Source organism: Panicum virgatum, chromosome 1K (genome assembly GCF_016808335.1).
Source record: "Panicum virgatum strain AP13 chromosome 1K, P.virgatum_v5, whole genome shotgun sequence".
In the NCBI taxonomy this organism is placed as follows: domain Eukaryota; kingdom Viridiplantae; phylum Streptophyta; class Magnoliopsida; order Poales; family Poaceae; genus Panicum; species Panicum virgatum.
Window position 1 is genome coordinate 41303838 of NC_053136.1, and position 24651 is coordinate 41328488.

Consider the following 24651-nt stretch of genomic DNA (forward strand, 5'->3'; position numbering starts at 1 on the left):
AGGCTTCAAAAGAATGTACCGAGATTTTCTATATTATTTCGAGTAGCTTCTCTCTCGGTCTTTTTTTCGATGGTAACTTTCCCGCCTCTTTGCATTCAACTCGGATTTTTTATCAGTTGGCATGCTTGCGTATTTCTCCCTAGCCCTTTGCCGCTTAATTTCCCTTTGCTCGGTGCAATCAACTGGAATTGCAAATGTTATAGTTTATGCTCGTATGTAAAACTAAAATTAAACAGTTATAAAAAGAACACACAAATAAATTTACCATCTTCCACAGCGTGGATATCAAGATGATCATGTGATTGTTGCTTACGAGGATTCAAGGTATTTGTGTCATCTCCAAATGGTCGATGGCCATCCATTGCTTCAACTGATCAAAATATTTTTGACAACAAAAATAAAGGAATCACCTCTGTGTTGGTCAATACAATGAACAGTCAAAACATTGAACAGGCTAGGAGCAGTAAGTGTAGATGATAGACGCATACCTGATTGTGTTAGATAACTAGGCAATTTTCGGTATATTTTAATTCCAAATAACTAACAATTTCATGGCATAAAAGAGTGATAATGTGTGAATAAGATATGTGCATGTGTTCATGTTATTTTCACTAATAAGCATGAACAAAAGGTTAAACCAGAATAGGTTTAGAGTGTACCCCAAGGCGGGACCAGTGGCGGAGGCACCGGTTGCGCCGTTACCAGTTGGAATAGACATGCTATTCGACTGGCCTTGCCTGAAGTAGCCGAACGATGTCGATGCAGGAAGAAATTCGCAGTGCAGTCCCACGAATGGTCACCAGGAAGCAGACGAAGTAGTCGTTCGTTCACGCCGGGAAGTAGACGAAGTAGTCGTTCGTTCACGCCGGGAAGTAGACGAAGTAGTCGTCCAGGGAGCGAGCAGTCACGTCAAGACGCTCCCCAAAAACCTGATTACCCGTGTCCCGTGCAGGACTTTCAGCGAGCAGAGGTTCCGGAGGCCTGCTCTCGCTAGAGCTGTGCGCGCAGCGCTAGCGATGGGAATGGCAGAAAGCAGCAGAGGGAGAAGGGAGAGGTCTCATAAGCAGGAGTACCTGAAGCAAGTGCTGAAGTGTGTGAGGATGAGAGGAGGAAGGGGTGGTTTATATAGGCGTGGAGGTGCCTCAGGTTCAACGAATCTGGACGTCGTAAAGAGCTTTGATGAGCGGCAGTTACTGGTGAATTCACAGCCATTAGTTACCAGTAACGGTCAAAGTGTGATTCTCCAGTCATTACTGGCAACGTTTATTCTCTGTTTTAATGTTCTTAACAGCAAAACATTCTTCTCATCTCAGCGCACCTGCACGTCCGGCCGTTCACGCGCACCGCACCGCACCGCCCCGGCTCGGCGAGCCGAGCGAGCACGCGCGCGCGTGTGGTTCACCGACCTCCTCTTACCGGCTTCACAAGTGGTGTACACAAAGTCCACCCTTTAAGTCGGTTAAGATCCTCCTCAAATCCCGGTACGGAATTAAGCAATTGATTCCCTAGCGTTTAATAGTGGGCTTTAAATTCTTTTATTGTATTGATTAGAATAAATGGGTCAAGCCCATAATTCCTTCAGATTGCACAAATTTTTTATGGGCGGTGAAATTCCTTGCTAGCAAGGTGCCCCTTCTCGGTGGCTAGGATGGCGATGACCAGAACCTTCTTAGCGTCATTAGGGGCGCCGGCCGGTGCTTGTCGGACAGCCTGTCCGCCGGTGGCGAGGATGGCGACGTCCAGGACTCTTCTCGGTGGCGAGGATGGCGATGACCAAAACCTTCTCAGCGTCGTTAGGGGCATCGGCCGGTGCTCTTCGGACGGCCTACAACAGCGCAGTTGGATCAACGATCAACTATATGTGAATAGACGAGATGGGAATGGTCAACGTGCCCCGGCCATCAGGTGCTCGAACGGCGAACATGAATATGCACGTACTTGTACTTGGGGGTCTTGCTCTGCTCTTGAGGCCGCGCCTGCTTCACGCAGCGGCTGGCGTCCGCGTCGGGGCTGCAGTCGCCGCCGTCGAAAGCGGCGGCTCAGAGGCTCCGGCCGGTGACAAGGATGGCGACGAGCAGCACGGACGGTGCTGCCGACCAGCGAATCCTCCCCAGACAGGGCGCCAGTGGTGAGGATGGAGAGCACGACCCTGCTCGGCGGACAGGGGCACCAGCTGGTGGTGAGGATGGTGATGACCAGGGCTGCCGGTGCTGCCGGCTCCACGGGCTTCTTGATCGGCGCCTTGCCGTCGATGTTGTGCTGTCGGGACCGCCTCAAGCTCCACCCTGATCTCCGTGGACGTGCGGCGGCGCACGCTCGTGGCGTACGAGTCGAGGTTGAAGTGCAAAAGGAAATTACCACCCTGATCTCCGTGGACGTGCAAAAGGAAATTAACATAACGTGCAAAAGGAAAGTAAATTACCCCTGACCTCCGTGGACCGTGCAGGAAATTTACGAGAACATGCAAAAGGAAAGTAAACTGGCTTAATTGCGGATGCAAAGTGCATCTACAGGGCGTGTACGCGATGTGGGTATGTACAAAGCTGGGTGAAAAAAAAAACATGAGTTTTTGGTGGAAATATTTTCCTTCTATCAATTTCGTGGGTCTACACACTCTTTCGTCAAACCTTTGGGCTGTCAAGTGGGACCTCCGTGAAGGATACGGTGGGCCTAATTTTGGTGAGAAAATATTTTAATTGTTTCAACTTTTATAGTATAGATAGATAAAAGTTCTGATGTATTTTTTATTTCAATGGTTTGTCTCATAAGGTAGCAGTTTTAATATATCTTTAGGGATTTAGCTGTGCATCAAAACATGAACTGTTATAGTAATAATATACAGCAACAGTTCATACTTGGAAGCAGGGCCCAAAAACCTTCCCTTGGGTCGTACCTTATAAAATATCACACAGAATGGACAGATAATAAAGCCCTAAAATCACATCACATTGGAGATAATGGAATATTCTACTAAATACCAAACAACAAATGTGATAGGGACTGAGAGACTGGCACCATACATTTTGCTGCATGGACAGACTGTCCATCCATCTCCCAAGTGTTGGATCAAACATCTCATCTTCTGAAAAAACTGCAGATCCAACTCCTTCACCAATTGCAAATATTTTATCATTCAACATAGTCATAGCAAGGCTCCCTTTCACATGTTTCAAGCGTGGGCATGTCATCCACCTGTTTCCTTCCCTGCTATAGCATTCCACTACAATAAAAGAAATGCAGATTGTTAACAGCTTGGAACTTACACAAAGTACTTGGACAATATTAGAATGTTTAGCTGTTATCAGAAGCTGTATCGATGAATTTATATCTTGTAGCCTAATATCAACTCTAGGTTTTTTTCCTGTTTTCATCTGAAATCACAGTTACTTGTAATTTCAGTACATTGCACATGTTTCAAGCGTGGGCATGTCATCTCTTGGGAACTTAACCTTACTTAAGATACTTGACCTCTCCTCAAATGGCCTCTCTGGTCAGTTGCCCGATCTTAACCGCCTACGTAAGCTGCAGTTCCTTGTTATGAGCAATAACAAGTTGCAGCACTTTGGTCCTAACACACTTACAAACTGTTCCAACTTACTATATCTAGACCTTTCTGCAAACAATTTAGCGGGGTCAATTCCCGCCGGAATCAGTTTCCTCCACAACCTTGAGTTTCTGAACCTTCAATCGAATCATTTCACTGGACTAATCCCATCAAGTCTAGGCAACATCACCCAACTAACGTATCTCTACCTAGATGACAATCAGCTCGAAGGGAGCATTCCTACAGAGCTTGGACAATTAGCAAAGTTGTTTCAATTGAGCCTAGGAAAGAACAAGCTATCAGGTAGCATTCCAACAACAATTTTGAATCATTCTTCTCTCTCATTTTTGGACGTGAATACGAATTCTCTACGTATGGCATTGCCATCCACCATTGGCGATACCCTTCCTAACCTCCAGGCGCTTGGGTTGAACAATAACAAGTTCCATGGTCAAATCCCTGCCTCTCTAGGTAAGACTACCAACCTCTCGATAATACAACTCCAATCTAACTATTTCACCGGTCCAGTTCCTAGTTCATTGGGAAATCTTCCCTACCTGTCAAATCTAATACTAGATCAAAACAAGCTTCAAGCAAATGACAGTAAGAGCTGGGAATTCTTAGACCCGTTGAGCAACAGTAGTGATCTGCAAGTGCTCTCATTATATGACAATCAGCTACAGGGAGCCATACCAAATTCAATAGGAAAGCTGTCCCCCGGTCTTCAGTACCTAGCGTTAGACAAAAACAATTTGTCCGGGACGGTTCCAGAGAGCATTTGTAACCATGATGGATTATCTACTTTTTTTCTATGTGAAAACAATCTGGCTGGTCCAATTGGATCATGGGTTGGAAAGTTACATAATTTGGTAAAATTTGATATTTCATACAACTACTTTAGTGGGTCGATTCCATCCTCCATTGGAAGCTTTACCCAGTTAACAAAGCTCTACATACAAAACAACAAATTTGATGGTTTCATACCTCCCAGTTTGGGAAACCTACGGCTCTTGGTTTTGGACCTTAGTTACAACAATCTTCAAGGTACCATACCTAATGAGATCTTCCCTCCTATGTCCCCAGTGACCAACTGTGTATTGTCCAACAACAATTTAGAAGGTCAGATACCTCCGGAGGTTGGTAACCTTAGACAACTCATAGAGCTGCATCTTTCATCAAACAGGATAACTGGGGAAATTCCTGATAGTTTGGGCCATTGTCAAGAGTTACAAGAAATAAAGATTGACCAGAACTTTCTCACAGGAAACATTCCAATGTCATTGGGCAATATGAAGAGTTTGAGCATGATCCATCTTTCCCATAATAACTTATCAGGTGTCATCCCTACACCTCTAGCCGATCTCCAATTTCTCACTCTGCTAGACTTATCATACAATAATCTCAAAGGAGAAATACCAATCAATGGAGTATTTGCAAATGCAACTGTTTCACTCAACAGCAACTGGGGGCTTTGTGGAGGAGTGAAAGATCTCCATATGCCTGCATGCATGCTCTGCAGTTTCTTGGAGAATAAAATGGAAAGTGTATTTGACAATCTTACTGATTATGATATTTGGTTTCATGTCATGCGCAATGTCAGTTTATGTTATACTCCTTGTGAAGAATAAATCAAGAAGTCCATACTTAATGTTGCTTTCTTTTGGTAAGAAATTCCCTAGAGTTTCTTACAAGGATCTAGCTCAAGCTACAGGGAACTTTTTGGAGTCCAACCTTATTGGGAGAGGAAGCTATGGTTCAGTATACAGAGGGAAATTAACTCAAGCTAAAATGCATGTGGCTATTAAGGTTTTTGACCTTGACATGAGATTTGTAGACTCGAGTTTTGTATCAGAATGTGAGGTGAGGGACCGAAAAGGCGACCAGAGGGGGGTGAATGGGAGCCGATAAAATTTTTCGCAAACTGAAACTCCGGCTTAGTCCCAAAGAGCTCACCCAACCCTAGAGGGCACAACGTGGAGCAGCTATGGAGGAGCTACACCAACACAAAAAGCCCTAGGAACAAATGAAAACCAACGCGGAAGCAAACAGCGAGAAGAAGCAGCTGAAAATGCGCACGGTATAACTCACCGGTTGATCCGACGCACAGATTTGAACAGCGTCGGTCCAACCGATGAGCAGAGTCGGCAGCAGAAGAAAAAACAGCACCGGTTGATCCGACGTAGCGATTATCAAGGCATCGGTTCAACCGACGATGCTACACCGGATGAACCGATAAAATCCAAGTCCAGCACCGGCGTAGTTGACCAGAGACACCTCAAAACAGTCTTAACGACCACCGGTTAAACCGACGCCAACAAAACTCGAAACACCGGTGCAGTTGTCCAGAGAGGCAACAAAACTGAACTGAACACCCACCGGTTGAACCGACGTTCACCAAAGCCTATACGCCGGTCAAACGGGCAGAACAGCAGCAAAAAGACACTCGCCGGTTGAACCGATGCACTTGGGAGAGAAAGCACAGGTGCAACCAGACGACAAGCAGAAAACCCTAACGAGAGAAGCACCTACTCACCGGTTGAACTGACGATCTCGAACCCGAGCATCAGTTTAACCAGTGTTAGGTAGAAATACAGCCCGAGCCCAGAAACTCTGTTTTTCCTCTCGGCTCGATCCAAAACTCGATGATTGGAGAATCAAATCGAGTCCAAACCTCACCAAAATTTGCAGGCATGATCACAAAGGACTTGTGACCATGTCCACGGAAGGAATCGACGAATCACTCCAAGGTTTGGGTGGAATCGAGGAATTCCCAAGCAAGAACGGGGTTTTCTCACGAGCGCAAAAATGTCGATTCGAGTAGACTTGTGATCCCGGGGGTTTTAGCACTAGGCTAGAAGGATTAGAACCACTTCAAAGAGTCACTCAATCTTCAAGAAACACCTCATCATCTCGTGCTCAAGAATCAATGAAGGAAAATCGAAATTCGATCAAAACAAGGCACGAAAACGAAAGGAATTCAAAAGCCCCGGGGGCACAAGGAGGGAAGGGCCTCCTTTCCCACACAATCTCAGTACAAAGTCTCAAGAATTCATACCTCTAATCCTAGAGAAAAAGAGAGGAAGAACAAAGAGAGGGGGGAGGAGACGGCGCCAGGAGGGAGGAAGTGGACTGATCTGTTCTGTCTGGCGCGCGGGGATAGGATAGAGGTGAGGGGATATTTAAGGTGCCCACGCAGGGGTCCAAAATACCCCTAGACCTAGACTAGTGACTAAAATGCCCGTAGGGGCTGAACCGGAAATATTTACACGATCTCATCCGACGGCCGAGGTTCTTTCTTCAAAATGAAGTCTTCTCCGCGATGCCGCCATGTTGATGAAGATCCGGTTCGCGGTTTTGATGGGTCCGCGAAACCCGGGTAGGTGGCCGGTTTTGAGAAAACCACCAAAACTCCACGCGCGGGAAGATTCCCGCCTCCACGCCGTGGCCCTGGACGTCGTTCCCGCCTCGGCCTTCTGACGGCCCTAGACACCGTCCGACGCCCGTCACCTCCTCGCCCGCAGCGAGGCCCTAGACGCCGTCGATGCCCATTCCTCCGCCAGTCCCGAGACCGACGCCCGTGCCTCCACAACTTGACGTCTTCAACCGCCATCCGCCTGCTTGGTTTTGTGACGCAAACCAAGAAACCCGCCTTCCGTCGCCGCTTGCGCCCTCGATCCAGGAGTGGACGCTACAGCTGCCGCCCGGCCCGAGCTCCTGTCCCGGCTGCCCTTCACCGCCGTCCACCGCACGGTCCATCGGCCACAGCACCTCCACGGCAGCTCTCCGTCGACACTCGACGCCCGTGTACCTGCAACCAAAGACCAGGCGCACGATCACACCGCACGGTTGACAATTCACTCATCACAGCCAGGAGAAGGTACTCACATTCCTCAATCTCCCCCTTGATGAGTGCATTGTCAACACACCACAATCGAACCAAAACGAACTACGAGAGAAGCAAAAACAGAGAAGAACAAAGAAGCAAGAGAGAACTTTAACAAGTGACAGAAGCTCGAAAGAAGCAAGAACAAGTCACTTGACCAAGCAAAGATCGATTCCCTAAGACAAGGGCAACGGCTTGACACAATCGATCAAACACAAGCATGACTCCTCAAAGACAGAGGCAGGGCTCGACACAGTCATGCAAAAGTGACGAGGAAACGAGGAAATCAGGAGCCAAACAAAGCAAAAACTCCCCCTGAAATGCATTTCCCCCTCACAAGTGCAACTCTCACCAAATGTATGCACTCTCAAAGCCCTGTGCACAACAAGTTTTTGGAACTCTCAAAAATCAAACAATTCTCCCTTTGTTCGATCACTAAACTTCTCCCCCTTGTTGGCACATGCACACATCAAGGCAAAACAGACCTAAAGCTCCCCCTGAAACTGAGACTCCCCCTGAACATATGCTATGCAAGAGGTGTAAGTGAAAGCATTCAGGGATACAAGGATATGAGCAACATCTAGTCACAAGCACGTGTGCATCCATAAACAAGACCTGCATCTAGCTCAACAGGGTATATCAAATCAATCTAGAGCTAGGCAAGTTCAGTTTAGGAGAAATAAAAGCATCACCCATGATCTAGCACTAACAAGTAGGGAATGGAAAACAGTGCTAATCAAACTCATACAGGTGATCCAATTTCAGCCAAAACATGTTGTAAACATTCATTTTGCAATCAAATCAAATCAAATCAAGCAGTTATTAATGCCAGGGGTTGAAAGCTTGTCATGCTTTACTTAGCAACGAGGCCAAGCCTATGCCAAAAGATAATCAGAAGCTTAAGACACTCGTTTCAGTCATGCACAGCCTTTGCCCGGGTTCTCACAAGTGCAAAGTGAGCCATCCCGAAAGCTCGATCAGTGCGACAATCAATCCCACCTGTATCTTTTCATTCCATTTCAAGCACAATTCAAGCAATTTTATCAATTTTAGATCATGTTAAGTATGAATTGCTGAACGAAAGGCTACACTAGCACGAATGAGATAGCAAAGCATATCAACACGCCCTAACATGCTAGTAGCCAAGACTGGGTGACCATGTTTTCAAAATTTTCAAATCAAAATAGTTTAACTCAGATGATATGACATATACTGAAGAGCAAGCTATACATGATCATGTCTAAGAAACTACACTAGCAAGGACTAGAGGATCATAGCAGTGTATACAAGAATGCCAGTGTAGGGAAGAAATGCAAAATGCAAACATGTACAATGCATATGCACAAACCAACTATCAAACCTAGAAAACGAAGAAAAACTAATACCTACAAAGCTAACCGGAGAAAAGTCAGCTATCAAAAGGGGTAACAAACCCCAAGCTCCCCTCGCAAACGAGCAAAGGTGTCCTGCTCAAGTGGTTTGGTTAGGATATCTGCGGTTTGCCTCTCTGAGGGAACATGGATTAAGTCTATGTGGCCTCTCTCATGGTTATCTCGCAGGAAGTGGAACTTGATATCTATGTGTTTGGTTCTGGAGTGTAGGACAGGGTTCTTTGCAATGCTAATAGCGGACATATTGTCTACAAAGATGGGAACCCTACCAAAACTCAATCCAAAATCCTGCAAGGTTTATTTCATCCAAAGGACCTGGGAGCAACAGCTAGCAGCGGCAACATACTCAGCTTCTGTGGAAGAAAGCGCTACGCTAGCCTGCTTGCGAGAGGACCAAGACACCAAAGATGTACCGAGAAATTGACAAGTGCCGGATGTCGACATGCGATCCAACGACACCCACCGAAATCGGCATCAGAAAAACCCACCAAAACCAGAGAAGAATCCGCAGAGTACCAAAGACCAAACTCAGGGGTGAATTTCAGATACCTGAAGATGCGTTTCACCACCTGCCTGTGGGAGGTGCGCGGCGAAGCCTGATACCGCGCACAGAGGCCGACGCCGAACTGAATGTCCGGTCGCGTCGCCGTCAGGTACAGGAGGGAACCTATCATGCTCCTGTACTCCTTCTGGTCCACCGCCTCGCCGTCCAAGTCCTCATCAAGCGCCGTCGATGTGCTGATCGGAGTCGGCTGAGGAGACAAGTCACTCATGTCGAACTTCCGCAGCAAGTCCCTGGTGTACTTGGCTTGATGGACGAACGTGCCCTGAGGAGTTTGCTTGATCTGCAGCCCGAGGAAGAACTGCAGCTCACCCATCATGCTCATCTCGAACTCCCTGGACATCTGCTCAGAAAACTTGGAGATAAGAACGTGAGAAGAGCCACCAAAGATAATATTATCCACGTATATCTGAACTTGTCGGGTACCACAATTGGGGACACCCTAATCAGGGTACTAACATCGCTTTAAAAACACAAACACCTGTTAAGGCAACTGGGCCCACGAAGACCCACGGCCTGCTTCCCATCCGGGAGAAAGGAAAGGACTCGAAGAAGCCCAGCGTGCAGCCCATTCGCATCCCCCTCGAACCCGCGGAACGATCTCCGCCTCGCTCGAGGGTTCCTCTAGGGCCCGCTGGACAAACTCCGCCTCGCTCGAGGGTAGCGGATCTACCCTCGAGCGGGTGACTCATTTTCCGCCTCGCTCGAGGGCTCCCTTCGGGACCCTCGATCACGCAACACACCTCCGCCTCGCTCGAGGGTAGCGGATCTACCCTCGAGCGGTGACTCATCTCCACCTCGCTCGAGGCCGTCTCTCGGCACAAGGGACAAATGGCTCCGCCGCCCAACCGCTCGCCGTACGAAGGCATTAAATGCCAGCCATCTCGCCACGAAGTCCAGGACGGACGGTGTCAGGCTGCCACTCCCATAGTGGATGTGACCGGGGTCCCATCCGCTGACTTCAGTCACCGCTCTGCCATCCCGAAGGCTGTAGCGACACTGTGGGAAATGCGGTGCGAGACAAGACAGGCCCGGCACTGCTCCCGTTCCTGTTCTGTCGACACCGACCACCTGGACTCGCCTCCCACTGAGGAAGGGGTCCGGCGATATCACGTGTCCTTCCGGAAGGGGCGCTCATCACACACCGTCGGAGTCCCGGACCTCCCCCCTCCTCTCAGAGGTCCGGGACCTCCACGTGTCCCCCGGGCCTTCTAGTGTGCATGTCCGCACTCCGACTAGGGGGTCCGGGTCCATCCCGCGCAATTACTACCGCCGGAACACTGCAGGACGACCGGCGCAATCTTCACAGGACGAAGGACGAAATCCAGGACGACAGCGACGCGCGCCGCCTTCCCACAGTATACTTACTACAGTATCCGACCACTGTATCCTGCAATTCAGGGGAAAACGACGACTTGCATGCCCCACTCATGTACGCCGCCCCTCCTTGTGACTATAAAAGGAGGAGGCAGGCTCCCCTAAGCGGGGCTCTGGACTCTGGTCGGCTTGGTCTCTCTGGCTTCTCTCTTCCAAGAGGACGTTCAGGGACTACAAAGCACCCATCTCAACCGACTCCACTCTTAGCTGAGACTTGGGAGCTTCTCTCCCTCTCTCGCCTCGCTTGTACCCCCTACTACAAGCACTCCGGGTGCAAGATAATATAGTGCCCTCGCACACCCCCTTTGTGTAACACCCTAATTTTTAATTTTCTGTATTTATTAATAAATTAATTGGCTTTAGTTAATTTTCCTAAGGTTTATTGTGTTTAGTTGGCATTTAATCTAATTTTTGTTCCTAATTAATTAAAATTTATCATAGGTTTAAATTTTCGTTGCATTCATGCTGGTGCATGGCTTTATTTTGTTTGAATGCATAGGAGTTGAATTCAAATTTTGTTTGAATTCAAATAGCTTTGTTTGAGTTAGATTTAGAAAGGAGGGAAATAGAATTTAGAAAAGGAAACAAACCCCAAAGCAAACCCAAACCCAATCCTCCCCAGCCCAGCCCGTTCTCTCTTTCCCTCGGCCCGCTTCCTCCCTACCGCAGCCTGCCCAGCCGCGGCCCAGCTCGCTCCGCAGCCCAGCCCCGCCTCAGCCGTTCCTCCCCCGCGCGCGCGCGCCACCAGTCCAGCCCGCTCCCCAGTCAGCCCGCGCCCGCGCCTCATCCCGCTGACAGCGCGGCCCCGCGCGCCAGCCGCCCCTCTCTCTCTGGCGAACCGGGCCCACACGCCAGCGCCTTCCTCCCCCTTCCTTTCTTCCTCCCCGCGCAACCTCCGCCCGACATCCCCGCCGAAGATCTCTCCACGGACCTCCTGGACCCGCACGCCGGGGCCCGGCCTCCTCCCTTTAATTAGCCCCCACCCGGGCCCCTGGTCCTCCTCATCCCACCTCCGCCGCCGCCCGAAGCCCTAGCTCCGCCCGCTCGCACAGCTCCGCCGCGCCGAGCCCCTGCACCCCCTGCGCCGCCGCGGCCGCAAAGCTCTGCTGCGCCATAGCCCCACCGGAGTAGCGCAGCGGCCTCGTCTCGACGCCAGGAGCACCCCGCGCCATCCAGAAGCCCGGGGGCGCTCTCTTTCATCCCCAACACCGAGCTCTGCCCGGAGCGCCGCCGCCGGACTTCGCCGCCAGCACTGCTGCGCCGGTCCATCCCTCGATTTCGAGCTCGGTGAGCACCATCTCAGTCTCCTGGTCCTTTTGCGCTAGATGGCTTCGCGTGTGACGCACCCTAGGAGCCCCGGCCACGCTCGCCGGCGACCCAGGGCCGCCCTACACTGCCGCGAGCCACGGCCGAACCCTAACCCGCCGCCTAGTCTACCCAGTCGAGTTCGCCGTCGCACGTACTTGCTCCCAGGCCAAAGCCCCGCTCGTTTTGACCCCCGGAGGATCGAGATTGCCCGACTCCGGCGGGTTTCCCCTGCGCGCCGCCGCGGGATTCCTCGCCGGCGGTAGCGCGCCGCCGCCGCCCACGCCCCAACCGTTCTCGGCCGTTCGATCCGAAACAAGCGGCCAAGATTAGATCCAGCGGCCTTAAAACCCAGGCCATCAGATCTGGATCCAACGATCCAGATCGGCGCGTACCGGTTCGGCCTTGACTTTTTTCTAAAGAGCCCCTCCCTTTATTTCTAATCAACCCGCGGTCCTGATCTATTCAAAAATATTTACGCAGAGGTCCTGTTTTATTCACTTAAGCCCCTGATCTTTTTAAATATCAAACCCGCCGTCCATGTTAGTTCTTTTTGCGAGTTAGCCCTTAGATTTAACGTTTAATTATGTTTTAGCCCTCGGTTTTAGCAGAAAAGCCCCTGGAACTTCAGTTTTCTTACAAATAAGCCCCTAGAACTTGTTTTTAGCCTAGAAAACGCGTTTTAGCTCCGTTTTTAGCGTTCTTTTTATCCACGCGATCGTTGTAACGTGTAGAATAGTTCTAGAATAGTTTTGTGCGCTGTTTTCACGTATTGTTGTGCTGTTTCTTAGTTTTTGTTAATGTTTGCATGTATGCTTATTTTGTGCGTTGTTTTGGCCATGTGTTCGTGAGTAGACGTTGATCCATCTGAGGAGCCTCAGTACCAGTACCAGGAGCAGCCGTCTTCCGAGCACTTTGAGCAGCAGCAGGAGCAGTACGAGGAAGGCAAGTATAACATGAACAACCTATCACCTTTAAATACAATTTCATACTGTATTTAATACTGTATGCCTATAAGGACTGTCCTAGCCACTTTATATCCTTTATATATACCTTGGGTTGCATTTTGGTTAGTTGTGCTAGGTTGCTGCGCTATAACACACTCTGGTCCTTTTTTTTAATTAATTTGATTAATGGTTTACTTGAATTTAATTCTGAGAGTGGCACTCTGTGTGGCTTGAGTGGCTCACTTCTCGTTAAAAGATGTTTTTTTAGAAACATGGTTTAGGGGGCCAGCACGGTGCTTACTGCCTGGTTGGCCACTCTCCATAAGGACCGGTTCATAGAGCGACAACCTGGGACAACAGCGCTACCACAAGGCTAGAATGGGATAGACTTGGCGTAATAACTAGATCTTTTTGGTTTGGAGTAACTTACCTGCGGGGCAAGAGTAGTAAGCTTCAATGGTCCCTGCTCCTCCGGCTTGGTCTGTGCTTGGATTGCGCTCCTGTGCTTGTACCCCCGGAGGTGGGCCCCATCGTCGCCGACCTAACTCTCGCGGTTACGCCTTACCAACGAGATTCTTTCTAAAGGCCTCGTAGTGAGTCGCTGGCCATCTCACCTAAGGAAGTGTGATGAACAACTGGCGTAGCTCACGACTTGTGGGTAAAGATGTGCAATCTCTGCAGAGTGTAAAACTGGTATACTAGCCGTGCTCACGGTTATGAGCGGCCCAGATCCTCCTTTTGATTAGTGAAGTTATCTCCTTCCGACGAGGGAGGTGCTTCTCGGGGTTACCCTGGTGGCTTGGTTTTGGTTTGGTTCTCAGTAGTAACAGGATTAAACTTGATTAATTACTATGTAACTGGGTTAATGGTAATTCATCAACTTGTAGTAAATAGCTTTAATAAAATTTTGCCAAGATTAAAAGCTAACGCAGTTGAGTCAGCCAGCCTAGAGCCTCATAGTTTGTGTTATACTTGTTGAGTACAAGTTGTGTACTCACCCTTGCCTCTTCTCTACTTTTTCCTCTTGGCTACGCTACTGCTGCTCAGTTCCTGCCGACACGAGGGAGTTCGTCCAGCGCTACCAGGACTACGAGGACTTCTAGGTGCTTCGTCTCCCAGTCGACGTCCCTGTGGCGCCCTGCTTCAGCTTCGGAGAGCTTTTATCGTATTTTGTACTTCGCTTCCGCTGTATCAGACATTTATGTCATTATTGTAATAAATAACATTCGTATTCGCTTTATTATATCTTTTTACGTGATATGTGCTATGATATACTGTTCATTCTGTTGTATATACGTGTGACTTGATCCTGGCACGTATATGATTGCTCGGTTTATGTTCTTTTATAAACCGGGTGTTACAGAGTGGTATCAGAGCCATATCGACTGTAGGACGAAGCCTAGATAGAACTGGTCGAGTTTTAGGACTTCTTCTCACCAATCCTTGTCTGCTGAAACTATTTTACTATTATACCCCTTGACTTCTTTGACTTTTTACCCTTCTTGCCTTGATTTCTCTCTCTGAAGAATAGTTTCGTAGATTTTGGCCTGAATCAGTCATCTGACCACCATGAGCATAGCTAGGTGACCTTTTTATAATAAAACGATAGCCCGTTCTGCGACGCGTGGTGTTAGTCGAGTCTTTTTGCTAAACTCGGCTAGATTGTGAAAATTGTCTGCTTGTTATTATGCTACATGCTTGATTTGGATTTTTGACTGATTGCATAGCTTAGTAGTTTAAATTTGTTTAAAGACAATCACTCAGATGTTAAAGTTAACTAATTAATAAAATGAGTTAGATCGTTGTGGGTAAAACAGTCAACTCTATCCTGTCTACTTTATCATGGCTGAGTCTTTTTCCGCAAAGAGTTATCATATCCATCTGAGTTTATTCTTGCAATATCCTTACTCGTGAAATCTTTTGATCAAATCAGATGGTGAACACCAGGAGCACTGGTTCCGGTTCTGGCCAGCAGCAGGGTCAGAACAACCAGGGTACTGGGATCCCGATGCCGCCGCCTTTGACTCCGGAGCAGTACTTCCAGCTCCAGATGCAGATGATGGCTACCCTGAACAACACTGTTCAGGCTCTTCAGCACGCTCACACTCAGCCTCCGCCTCCTCCACCGCCGCAGCCTCGCGACAGGCGTGCTGAGTTCCTGAGGGGTCACCCGCCGACGTTTTCTCACACGTCCGACCCTCTTCAGGCTGACGACTGGCTCCGTGCAGTGGAGCGTCAGCTGGACATCGCCCAGTGCGATGATCGTGAGCGCGTCTTGTACGCAGCAGGACAGCTGCGAGGGGCAGCTCTGGACTGGTGGGAGTCCCACCCGGTCCATGACCGCGAGGCTCTCACTTGGCTCCAGTTCAGGGAGCGCTTTCGCAGCCACAACGTCCCCGCGGGCGTTATGAAGATGAAACAGAAGGAGTTCCTTGCACTGAAGCAGGTAATCTTAAGTATAATCATTCAGCGTTTTCTTTTGAACTAATGCCCCTTGTTCTATCTTTATGAATCTTGAGTTAATCTGCCGATATCTATCTGTCTTTGTGAATTCAGGGGACTATGTCGGTCACGGAGTATCGTGATCGCTTTCTTCAGCTGGCACGCTACGCCCCTGCCGAGGTTGCGGATGACCGCAAGAAGCAGGAGCACTTCATGGAGGGTCTTGAGGACTACCTCCAGTACGCGCTGCTCAACCTCCGCTTCGACGACTTCAACCATCTGGTTGACAGTGCGCTCAACACTGAGCGTAAGCACCTGGAGATGGAGGACAAGAAGAGGAAGGTTGTCCCCGTTGCTTCCGGCAGCAACACTCGTCCTCGACTCCAGCAGCCCCAGCAGTACCAGCAGCAGTACCGGCCTCCTCAGCCGTACCAGCAGAGGCCACCGCAGCAGTACCCGCCTCGACAGCAGCAGGCAGGTCAGGGTCAGAGGTTACCAGCACCTCCGGCTCGTACTGCTCTACCAGCTCCACCGGCACCGCAGGCTCCACGTCCGGCAGCTCCTACCGGACAGTAGGCTCAGGGACCTCCTCGCACCTGCTTTCACTGCGGCCAGCCGGGGCACTACGCCAACGCTTGCCCCCGGAAGGCGCAGGCGGGACAGCAGGGGCGCCCAGCTCAGCCCAGGGCGCCAGCACAGGGCAGGGTGAACCACGTGACGGCCGAGTCAGCGGCCGAGGCTCCCAACGTGGTTATTGGTACGTTCATGGTTAATTCATATCCAGCTACAGTGCTTTTTGATACTGGTGCTACGCATTCCTTCATTACTCAGTCTTTTGTCGAGCATCATGGTATTCATACTAGCACATTAAAGAGGTGCCTGTTAGTATCTTCACCGGGAGGACAGTTGAGGTCTCACACTTACTGCCCGAGAGTCAGTGTTTCTTTGAGGGGAGTAGAGTTCTGTACTGATCTGATGGTGCTAGACACCAAGGGCATTGATGTCATTCTGGGAATGGAGACTCTAGCCAAATGGGGAGTTCGGATAGATTGTGCTCAGAGGACAGTCTTGTTATCAGCTTCCAGTGGCCAAGAGGTTGTTATCAGTGCAGTAGAGCCTTCGGGATTTCTTCATCAGATGGAGGCTAGACCCACGGACGGTATTCGCGTGGTGTCTGAATTCCCGGATGTCTTTCCGGATGATCTGCCAGGTATGCCGCCTGAACGCGCCATTGAGTTTTGTATTGATCTCTTGCCTGGCACAGCTCCTATTGCAAAGCGGCCCTACCGTATGGCGCCTATAGAGCATGAAGAAGTTAAGAAGACTATTGATGAGTTGCTAGCCAAGGGCTATATCCGTCGCAGCTTCTCTCCTTGGGCTTTTCCATTGTTGCTGGTAGATAAGAAGGATGGCTCGAAGAGGATGTGTGTGGATTATCGTGAGCTGAATGCAGTCACTATCAAGAACAAGCATCCACTGCCCCGTATTGAGGATCTCTTCGATCTGCTTCGAGGTGCTCGTATATTCTCGAAGATTGATCTTCGTTCGGGTTATTTTCAGCTGAGGATCCGTCCTGGGGATATTCCGAAGACGGCATTCACCTGCAAGTACGGGCTATATGAGTATACAGTCATGTCCTTCGGCTTGACTAATGCCCCGGCTTTCTTCATGCATCTGATGAACATGGTCTTCATGGATTATCTGGATGTCTTCGTGGTGATTTTCATTGATGATATTCTGATCTTCTCCAAGACAGAAGAAGAGCATGAGGAGCATTTGAGGCTCGTGTTGCAGAGATTGAGAGAGCATCAGCTGTATGCCAAGTTCAGCAAGTGCGAGTTCTGGATTGACGAGGTTCCATTCCTCGGTCATGTTATCTCTCAGGGAGGCATTGCTGTTGATCCGAGCAAGGTGAAGGATGTGCTCGAGTGGGAGACACCGCAGACAGTAAAGGAAGTCAGATCTTTCTTGGGCTTAGCTGGATATTATCGGAGGTTCATCGAGAATTTCTCCAAGATCGCGAAGCCTTTGACTTCTTTGCTGGAGAAGAATGTGGCTTTCGTATGGACTGATGAGCGTCAGATGGCCTTTGATGAGCTGAAGAAAAGGTTGACTACGGCGCCAGTCCTGACTCTGCCAGACCAGACGAAGAGGTTCACGGTATATTGTGATGCTTCGAAGGATGGTCTTGGGTGTGTTCTGATGCAGGAGGGCAGAGTGATTGCTTATGCTTCACGGCAGTTACGTCGGCATGAGCTGAATTATCCTACTCATGATCTTGAGTTAGCCGCAGTTGTGCATGCTCTGAAGATTTGGAGGCATTACTTGTATGGGCAGCGGTGTGATATCTACACTGATCACAAGAGCCTCAAGTACATTTTCACGCAGAATGAGCTGAATATGCGGCAGAGAAGATGGCTAGAGTTGGTCAAGGACTATGATCTGGAGATTCACTATCATCCGGGCAAGGCCAATGTTGTAGCAGATGCTCTGAGCAGAAGAAGTTATGTCAACATGGCCGTGGCTTTCCAGATGCCTCCAGAGTTATGCGAGGAGTTCGAGCAGTTGAGTCTGGGCTTCTTGCATCATACCTCCAGTGCAGCATTTGAGGCAGTACCGACTCTAGAGTCAGAGATCAGGCAGCATCAGAAAGATGATGAGAAGCTGCAGGAGATCCGTGAGTTGCTCAAGAAGGGCAAGGCTCCTCATTTCAGAGAGGATGATCAGGGTACCTTGTGGTACAAGAACCGGATCTGCGTGCCTGATGTGCATGATCTCCGGAAGTTGATTCTGAGTGAGGCCCATGATACAGCTTACTCTATTCATCCGGGCAGCACGAAGATGTACTATGATCTGAAGGAACGTTTCTGGTGGTATGGGGTGAAGCGTTCAGTGGCAGAGTACGTGGCTATTTGCGACACCTGTCAGCGTGTCAAGGCTGAGCACCAGAGGCCAGCAGGTCTATTACAGCCTTTGAAGATTCCAGAGTGGAAATGGGAGGAAATCACTATGGACTTCATTGTTGGATTGCCTCGTACTCAGAAAGGGTACAACTCCATTTGGGTAGTAGTGGATCGATTGACGAAGGTTGCTCACTTCATTCCAGTGAACACTACTTACTCCGGTGCTAGACTTGCAGAGTTGTACATCTCTCGGATTTTCTGCTTGCATGGTGTGCCGAAGAAGATCATATCTGACAGAGGGTCTCAGTTCACTTCTCGGTTCTGGGAGCAGCTCCATGATTCGTTGGATACGAAGCTGCGTTTCAGTACAGCTTATCACCCTCAGACAGATGGGTAGACAGAGAGAACCAACCAAGTGTTGGAGGATATGCTGAGAGCTTGTGCCATCCAGTACGGCACTAGTTGGGATAAGTGCCTGTCATTTGCTGAGTTCTCATATAACAACAGCTATCAGGTCAGTCTGAAGAAGTCTCCCTTTGAGGCATTGTATGGCAGAAAGTGCAGGACTCCTCTCTATTGGGATCAGATTGGTGAAAAGCAGCTCTTCGGTCCTGAGATCATAGATGATGCAGAGCAGATGGTTCAGGCTGTGCGAGAGAATCTGAGGATTGCACAGAGCAGACAGAAGAGCTATGCTGACGGCAAACGGAGAGACCTGACTTTCAGTGTCGGTGATTATGTGTATCTGAAGGTGTCTCCGATGAGAGGAATCCGCAGATTTAATGTCAAAGGGAAGTTAGCACCTCGTTATGTGGGGCCATTCAAGGTGCTAGAGCGGAAAGGCGAAGTTGCTTATCGCCTGGAGTTACCTCTCAGCCTCTCAGGAGTTCATGATGTCTTCCATATATCTCAGCTGAAGAGGTGTTTGCGAGTACCTGAGGAGCAGGCACCACTGGATGGGGTCGATGTTCAGGAGGATCTGACTTATACTGAGCATCCGGTGAAGATTCTGGAGACATCAGAGAGGGTTACTCGGAACAAGCGCATCAAGATGTGCAGAGTTCAGTGGAGTCATCACAGTGAAGCTGAGGCTACTTGGGAGCGAGAAGATGAGTTGAGGAAGACATATCCAGATCTATTTGCTAGCCAGCCCAGCTAAATCTCGGGACGAGATTTCTTTAAGGGGGTAGGGTATGTAACACCCTAATTTTTAATTTTCTGTATTTATTAATAAATTAATTGGCTTTAGTTAATTTTCCTAAGGTTTATTGTGTTTAGTTGGCATTTAATCTAATTTTTGTTCCTAATTAATTAAAATTTATCATAGGTTTAAATTTTTGTTGCATTCATGCTGGTGCATGGCTTTATTTTGTTTGAATGCATAGGAGTTGAATTCAAATTTTGTTTGAATTCAAATAGCTTTGTTTGAATTAGATTTAGAAAGGAGGGAAATAGAATTTAGAAAAGGAAACAAACCCCAAAGCAAACCCAAACCCAATCCTCCCCAGCCCAGCCCGTTCTCTCTTTCCCTCGGCCCGCTTCCTCCCTACCGCAGCCTGCCCAGCCGCGGCCCAGCTCGCTCCGCAGCCCAGCCCCGCCTCAGCCGTTCCTTCCCCGCGCGCGCACGCCACCAGTCCAGCCCGCTCCCCAGTCAGCCCGCGCCCGCGCCTCATCCCGCTGACAGCGCGGCCCCGCGCGCCAGCCGCCCCTCTCTCTCTGGCGAACCGGGCCCACACGCCAGCGCCTTCCTCCCCCTTCCTTTCTTCCTCCCCGCGCAACCTCCGCCCCACATCCCCGCCGAAGATCTCTCCACGGACCTCCTGGACCCGCACGCCGGGGCCCGGCCTCCTCCCTTTAATTAGCCCCCACCCGGGCCCCTGGTCCTCCTCATCCCACCTCCGCCGCCGCCCGAAGCCCTAGCTCCGCCCGCTCGCACAGCTCCGCCGCGCCGAGCCCCTGCACCCCCTGCGCCGCCGCGGCCGCAAAGCTCTGCTGCGCCATAGCCCCACCGGAGTAGCGCAGCGGCCTCGTCTCGACGCCAGGAGCACCCCGCGCCGTCCAGAAGCCCGGGGGCGCTCTCCTTCATCCCCAACACCGAGCTCTGCCCGGAGCGCCGCCGCCGGACTTCGCCGCCAGCACTGCTGCGCCGGTCCATCCCTCGATTTCGAGCTCGGTGAGCACCATCTCAGTCTCCTGGTCCTTTTGCGCTAGATGGCTTCGCGTGTGACGCACCCTAGGAGCCCCGGCCACGCTCGCCGGCGACCCAGGGCCGCCCTGCACCGCCGCGAGCCACGGCCGAACCCTAACCCGCCGCCTAGTCTACCCAGTCGAGTTCGCCGTCGCACGTACTTGCTCCCAGGCCAAAGCCCCGCTCGTTTTGACCCCCGGAGGATCGAGATTGCCCGACTCCGGCGGGTTTCCCCTGCGCGCCGCCGCGGGATTCCTCGCCGGTGGTAGCGCGCCGCCGCCGCCCACGCCCCAACCGTTCTCGGCCGTTCGATCCGAAACAAGCGGCCAAGATTAGATCCAGCGGCCTTAAAACCCAGGCCATCAGATCTGGATCCAACGATCCAGATCGGCGCGTACCGGTTCGGCCTTGACTTTTTTCTAAAGAGCCCCTCCCTTTATTTCTAATCAACCCGCGGTCCTGATCTATTCAAAAATATTTACGCAGAGGTCCTGTTTTATTCACTTAAGCCCCTGATCTTTTTAAATATCAAACCCGCCATCCAGGTTAGTTCTTTTTGCGAGTTAGCCCTTAGATTTAACGTTTAATTATGTTTTAGCCCTCGGTTTTAGCAGAAAAGCCCCTGGAACTTCAGTTTTCTTACAAATAAGCCCCTAGAACTTGTTTTTAGCCTAGAAAACGCGTTTTAGCTCCGTTTTTAGCGTTCTTTTTATCCACGCGATTGTTGTAACATGTAGAATAGTTCTAGAATAGTTTTGTGCGCTGTTTTCACGTATTGTTGTGCTGTTTCTTAGTTTTTGTTAATGTTTGCATGTATGCTTATTTTGTGCGTTGTTTTGGCCATGTGTTCGTGAGTAGACGTTGATCCATCTGAGGAGCCTCAGTACCAGTACCAGGAGCAGCCGTCTTCCGAGCACTTTGAGCAGCAGCAGGAGCAGTACGAGGAAGGCAAGTATAACATGAACAACCTATCACCTTTAAATACAATTTCATACTGCATTTAATACTGTATGCCTATAAGGACTGTCCTAGCCACTTTATATCCTTTATATATACCTTGGGTTGCATTTTGGTTAGTTGTGCTAGGTTGCTGCGCTATAACACACTCTGGTCCTTTTTTTTAATTAATTTGATTAATGGTTTACTTGAATTTAATTCTGAGAGTGGCACTCTGTGTGGCTTGAGTGGCTCACTTCTCGTTAAAAGATGTTTTTTTTAGAAACATGGTTTAGGGGGCCAGCACGGTGCTTACTGCCTGGTTGGCCACTCTCCATAAGGACCGATTCATAGAGCGACAACCTGGGACAACAGCGCTACCACAAGGCTAGAATGGGATAGACTTGGCGTAATAACTAGATCTTTTTGGTTTGGAGTAACTTACCTGCGGGGCAAGAGTAGTAAGCTTCAATGGTCCCTGCTCCTCCGGCTTGGTCTGTGCTTGGATTGCGCTCCTGTGCTTGTACCCCCGGAGGTGGGCCCCATCGTCGCCGACCTAACTCTCGCGGTTACGCCTTACCAACGAGATTCTTTCTAAAGGCCTCGTAGTGAGTCGCTGGCCATCTCACCTAAGGAAGTGTGATGAACAACTGGCGTAGCTCACGACTTGTGGGTAAAGATGTGCAATCTTTGCAGAGTGTAAAACTGGTATACTAGCCGTGCTCACGGTTATGAGCGGCCCAGATCCTCCTTTTGATTAGTGAAGTTATCTCCTTCCGACGAGGGAGGTGCTTCTCGGGGTTACCCTGGTGGCTTGGTTTTGGTTTGGTTCTCAGTAGTAACAGGATTAAACTTGATTAATTACTATGTAACTGGGTTAATGGTAATTCATCAACTTGTAGTAAATAGCTTTAATAAAATTTTGCCAAGATTAAAAGCTAACGCAGTTGAGTCAGCCAGCCTAGAGCCTCATAGTTTGTGTTATACTTGTTGAGTACAAGTTGTGTACTCACCCTTGCCTCTTCTCTACTTGTTCCTCTTGGCTACGCTACTGCTGCTCAGTTCCTGCCGACACGAGGGAGTTCGTCCAGCGCTACCAGGACTACGAGGACTTCTAGGTGCTTCGTCTCCCAGTCGACGTCCCTGTGGCGCCCTGCTTCAGCTTCGGAGAGCTTTTATCGTATTTTGTACTTCGCTTCCGCTGTATCAGACATTTATGTCATTATTGTAATAAATAACATTCGTATTCGCTTTATTATATCTTTTTACGTGATATGTGCTATGATATACTGTTCATTCTGTTGTATATACGTGTGACTTGATCCTGGCACGTATATGATTGCTCGGTTTATGTTCTTTTATAAACCGGGTGTTACACTTTGCTGGACGTACGGCCCCACGGCCGGAACCAGGATAAACCGTGCGTTACTGTGATTGCCTCTTGCATCATCATCTGGGACGAGGAAACACGCAACATTTACTAGTTGGGATCCGGGCCCCCGGGTCGGGACACCGACAGTTGGCGCGCCAGGTAGGGGCCGCCGCGTGACATTTTTTCTCTCTTTTTCCCATTTGATCTCTAGGGATGGCGCGCAGATCCAACCCATACCCTATGGGTGTCTCGGATCCGCTCCCAGCTGGGTTTGTGATCTGGTTCGGGAGTCTCGAGTTCAGAGCGACCGGCAACGGTTACCTCATGCGGCTCCTCTCGCCCAGACGCAACCCCATCACCCCGACTTCGCCGGCCCGGCACGGCAGGCGCTCGGGTCAGCGTTCGCGACAAGCACGCGCGGAGCGGCGTCGCACGGCACGTCACAACCCCCCCCCACGTGGGTCGAGGCTGGCATGTCGCAACTCAGCATCGAGGCGAACAGGGCCACCGTTTCGTCATCACGTGCCTCGGCATCATCTGTGCCGGCACCGTCACCTGCAGCGGCGCTAGTGCCTCCCAGGGGGGCTCAACTTCGCCCTCGCCCTTCCCCTTCGGGATGCGCAACACTGCCGCTCGCACCTACGCCTCTTCAATCAGCACTAACCTCACCGAGTATGAGGATCTGTCGGGTCATCATCTTCTATCGATCCGCAACCTCATCGCGTCGTCCCTTGACGAATCCTACCCCGAGACGGCGAGCTCGATCGCCGACGACGTCAACTTCTTCATGAACAACTTCGCGGCCGAGGAGGCCGAGGACTACTCTGGGGTCTACGACCCCGACGCTCTTCACTCGTTCTAGCTGGCGACGGCTTACTGCCTCACCTGCTCCGAAGACTCCAGCGAGGGGGATTTCGATCCTTCCCAGGAGTGCTTCATGGTGGACCTTGTGGACGAGCAGAACGACAACAACCCAAGCAACGACGGGGACGCCGGGGCGGATGCGCGGACAAAGGAACCGGCGAACCCGCTTGCAGCCCCTTCCTCGTCAAGCTCGGCGGCGCGACAAGCCCAGCTGGCGCATCTCAAAGAGCTTCAAGCCATGCTCGACGAGCAGCGTCAACAAACCCAGGAGCTGCGCGCCGCACTCGAGCAGCAGCGTACCGCGCGCGGTACACATGCCCAGGCGGCGGGGCGTGTTGCCCGGGAGCGCATCCTGGCCGACGACAATGTCGACAAACCTCCGGAGCTGCAGACGGCCGGCGAAAAACTTGTTGCTGCTGCCTATCTACTTCAAGCTATGGCCGAGCCATCGACGCCTTCGGGCCGCAACCTGCGCCGCGAGGCACAAGAGCTCATCGAGCAAGCTGCCGTGCAGCAGGCCGAGAGTTCTGCGTCTCGTATGCGCTCGAAGGCCCCGGAGCCGCCTGGCGGGACTGCGCATCAGGACCGTGAGGCTTCTGTGCACACGCCACCAGCACGGAAGGGCAAGGCAGCCACAACACCCGGTGCGAGGGCACCCCCGGTGCACGAGCGCATCGGAAGAGTTCCCGTAAGGGAGCGAATCCGCGACACTCGTGGGCACGCTGGCGACGGCGACGCCCGCAACGTCATCGACGGCAGGAGGTACACCCCTCGACGGGGTGGACGCTTCGACCCCGAGCACGATAGGGGTGAGTCCCCGGAGCCCCCGGGCACCCGGGTATTCAGCCGAGAGATTCGAACTGCATCCTTTCCTCTGCGCTTTCGACAACCTAACACCCTCGTCAAGTACTCGGGCGAGACTGACCTTGCAGTATGG

The 24651-nt window shown here is 50.6% G+C and overlaps 1 protein-coding gene and 1 long non-coding RNA gene across 2 annotated transcripts in view; one reads left to right on the top strand and one right to left on the bottom strand.

The window, feature by feature from the left end:
• Positions 1-1587: 1587 nt before the first annotated feature.
• Positions 1588-24651, bottom strand: part of LOC120655359 — an 84773-nt gene continuing 61709 nt past the window's right edge. The window contains exons 4-5 of the mRNA XM_039933122.1: positions 3021-3220; positions 1588-1825 (exon numbers count right to left, since the gene is read on the bottom strand). Coding sequence (XP_039789056.1) covers positions 1679-1825; positions 3021-3220 — 347 coding nt within the window. The 3' untranslated portion in view covers positions 1588-1678. The remainder of the gene's footprint in view (positions 1826-3020; positions 3221-24651) is intronic.
• On the top strand, positions 3650-5326 carry LOC120708728. Its single transcript, XR_005689449.1, has 2 exons — positions 3650-3847; positions 3964-5326. It is a non-coding gene; the product is annotated as an uncharacterized LOC120708728 (long non-coding RNA).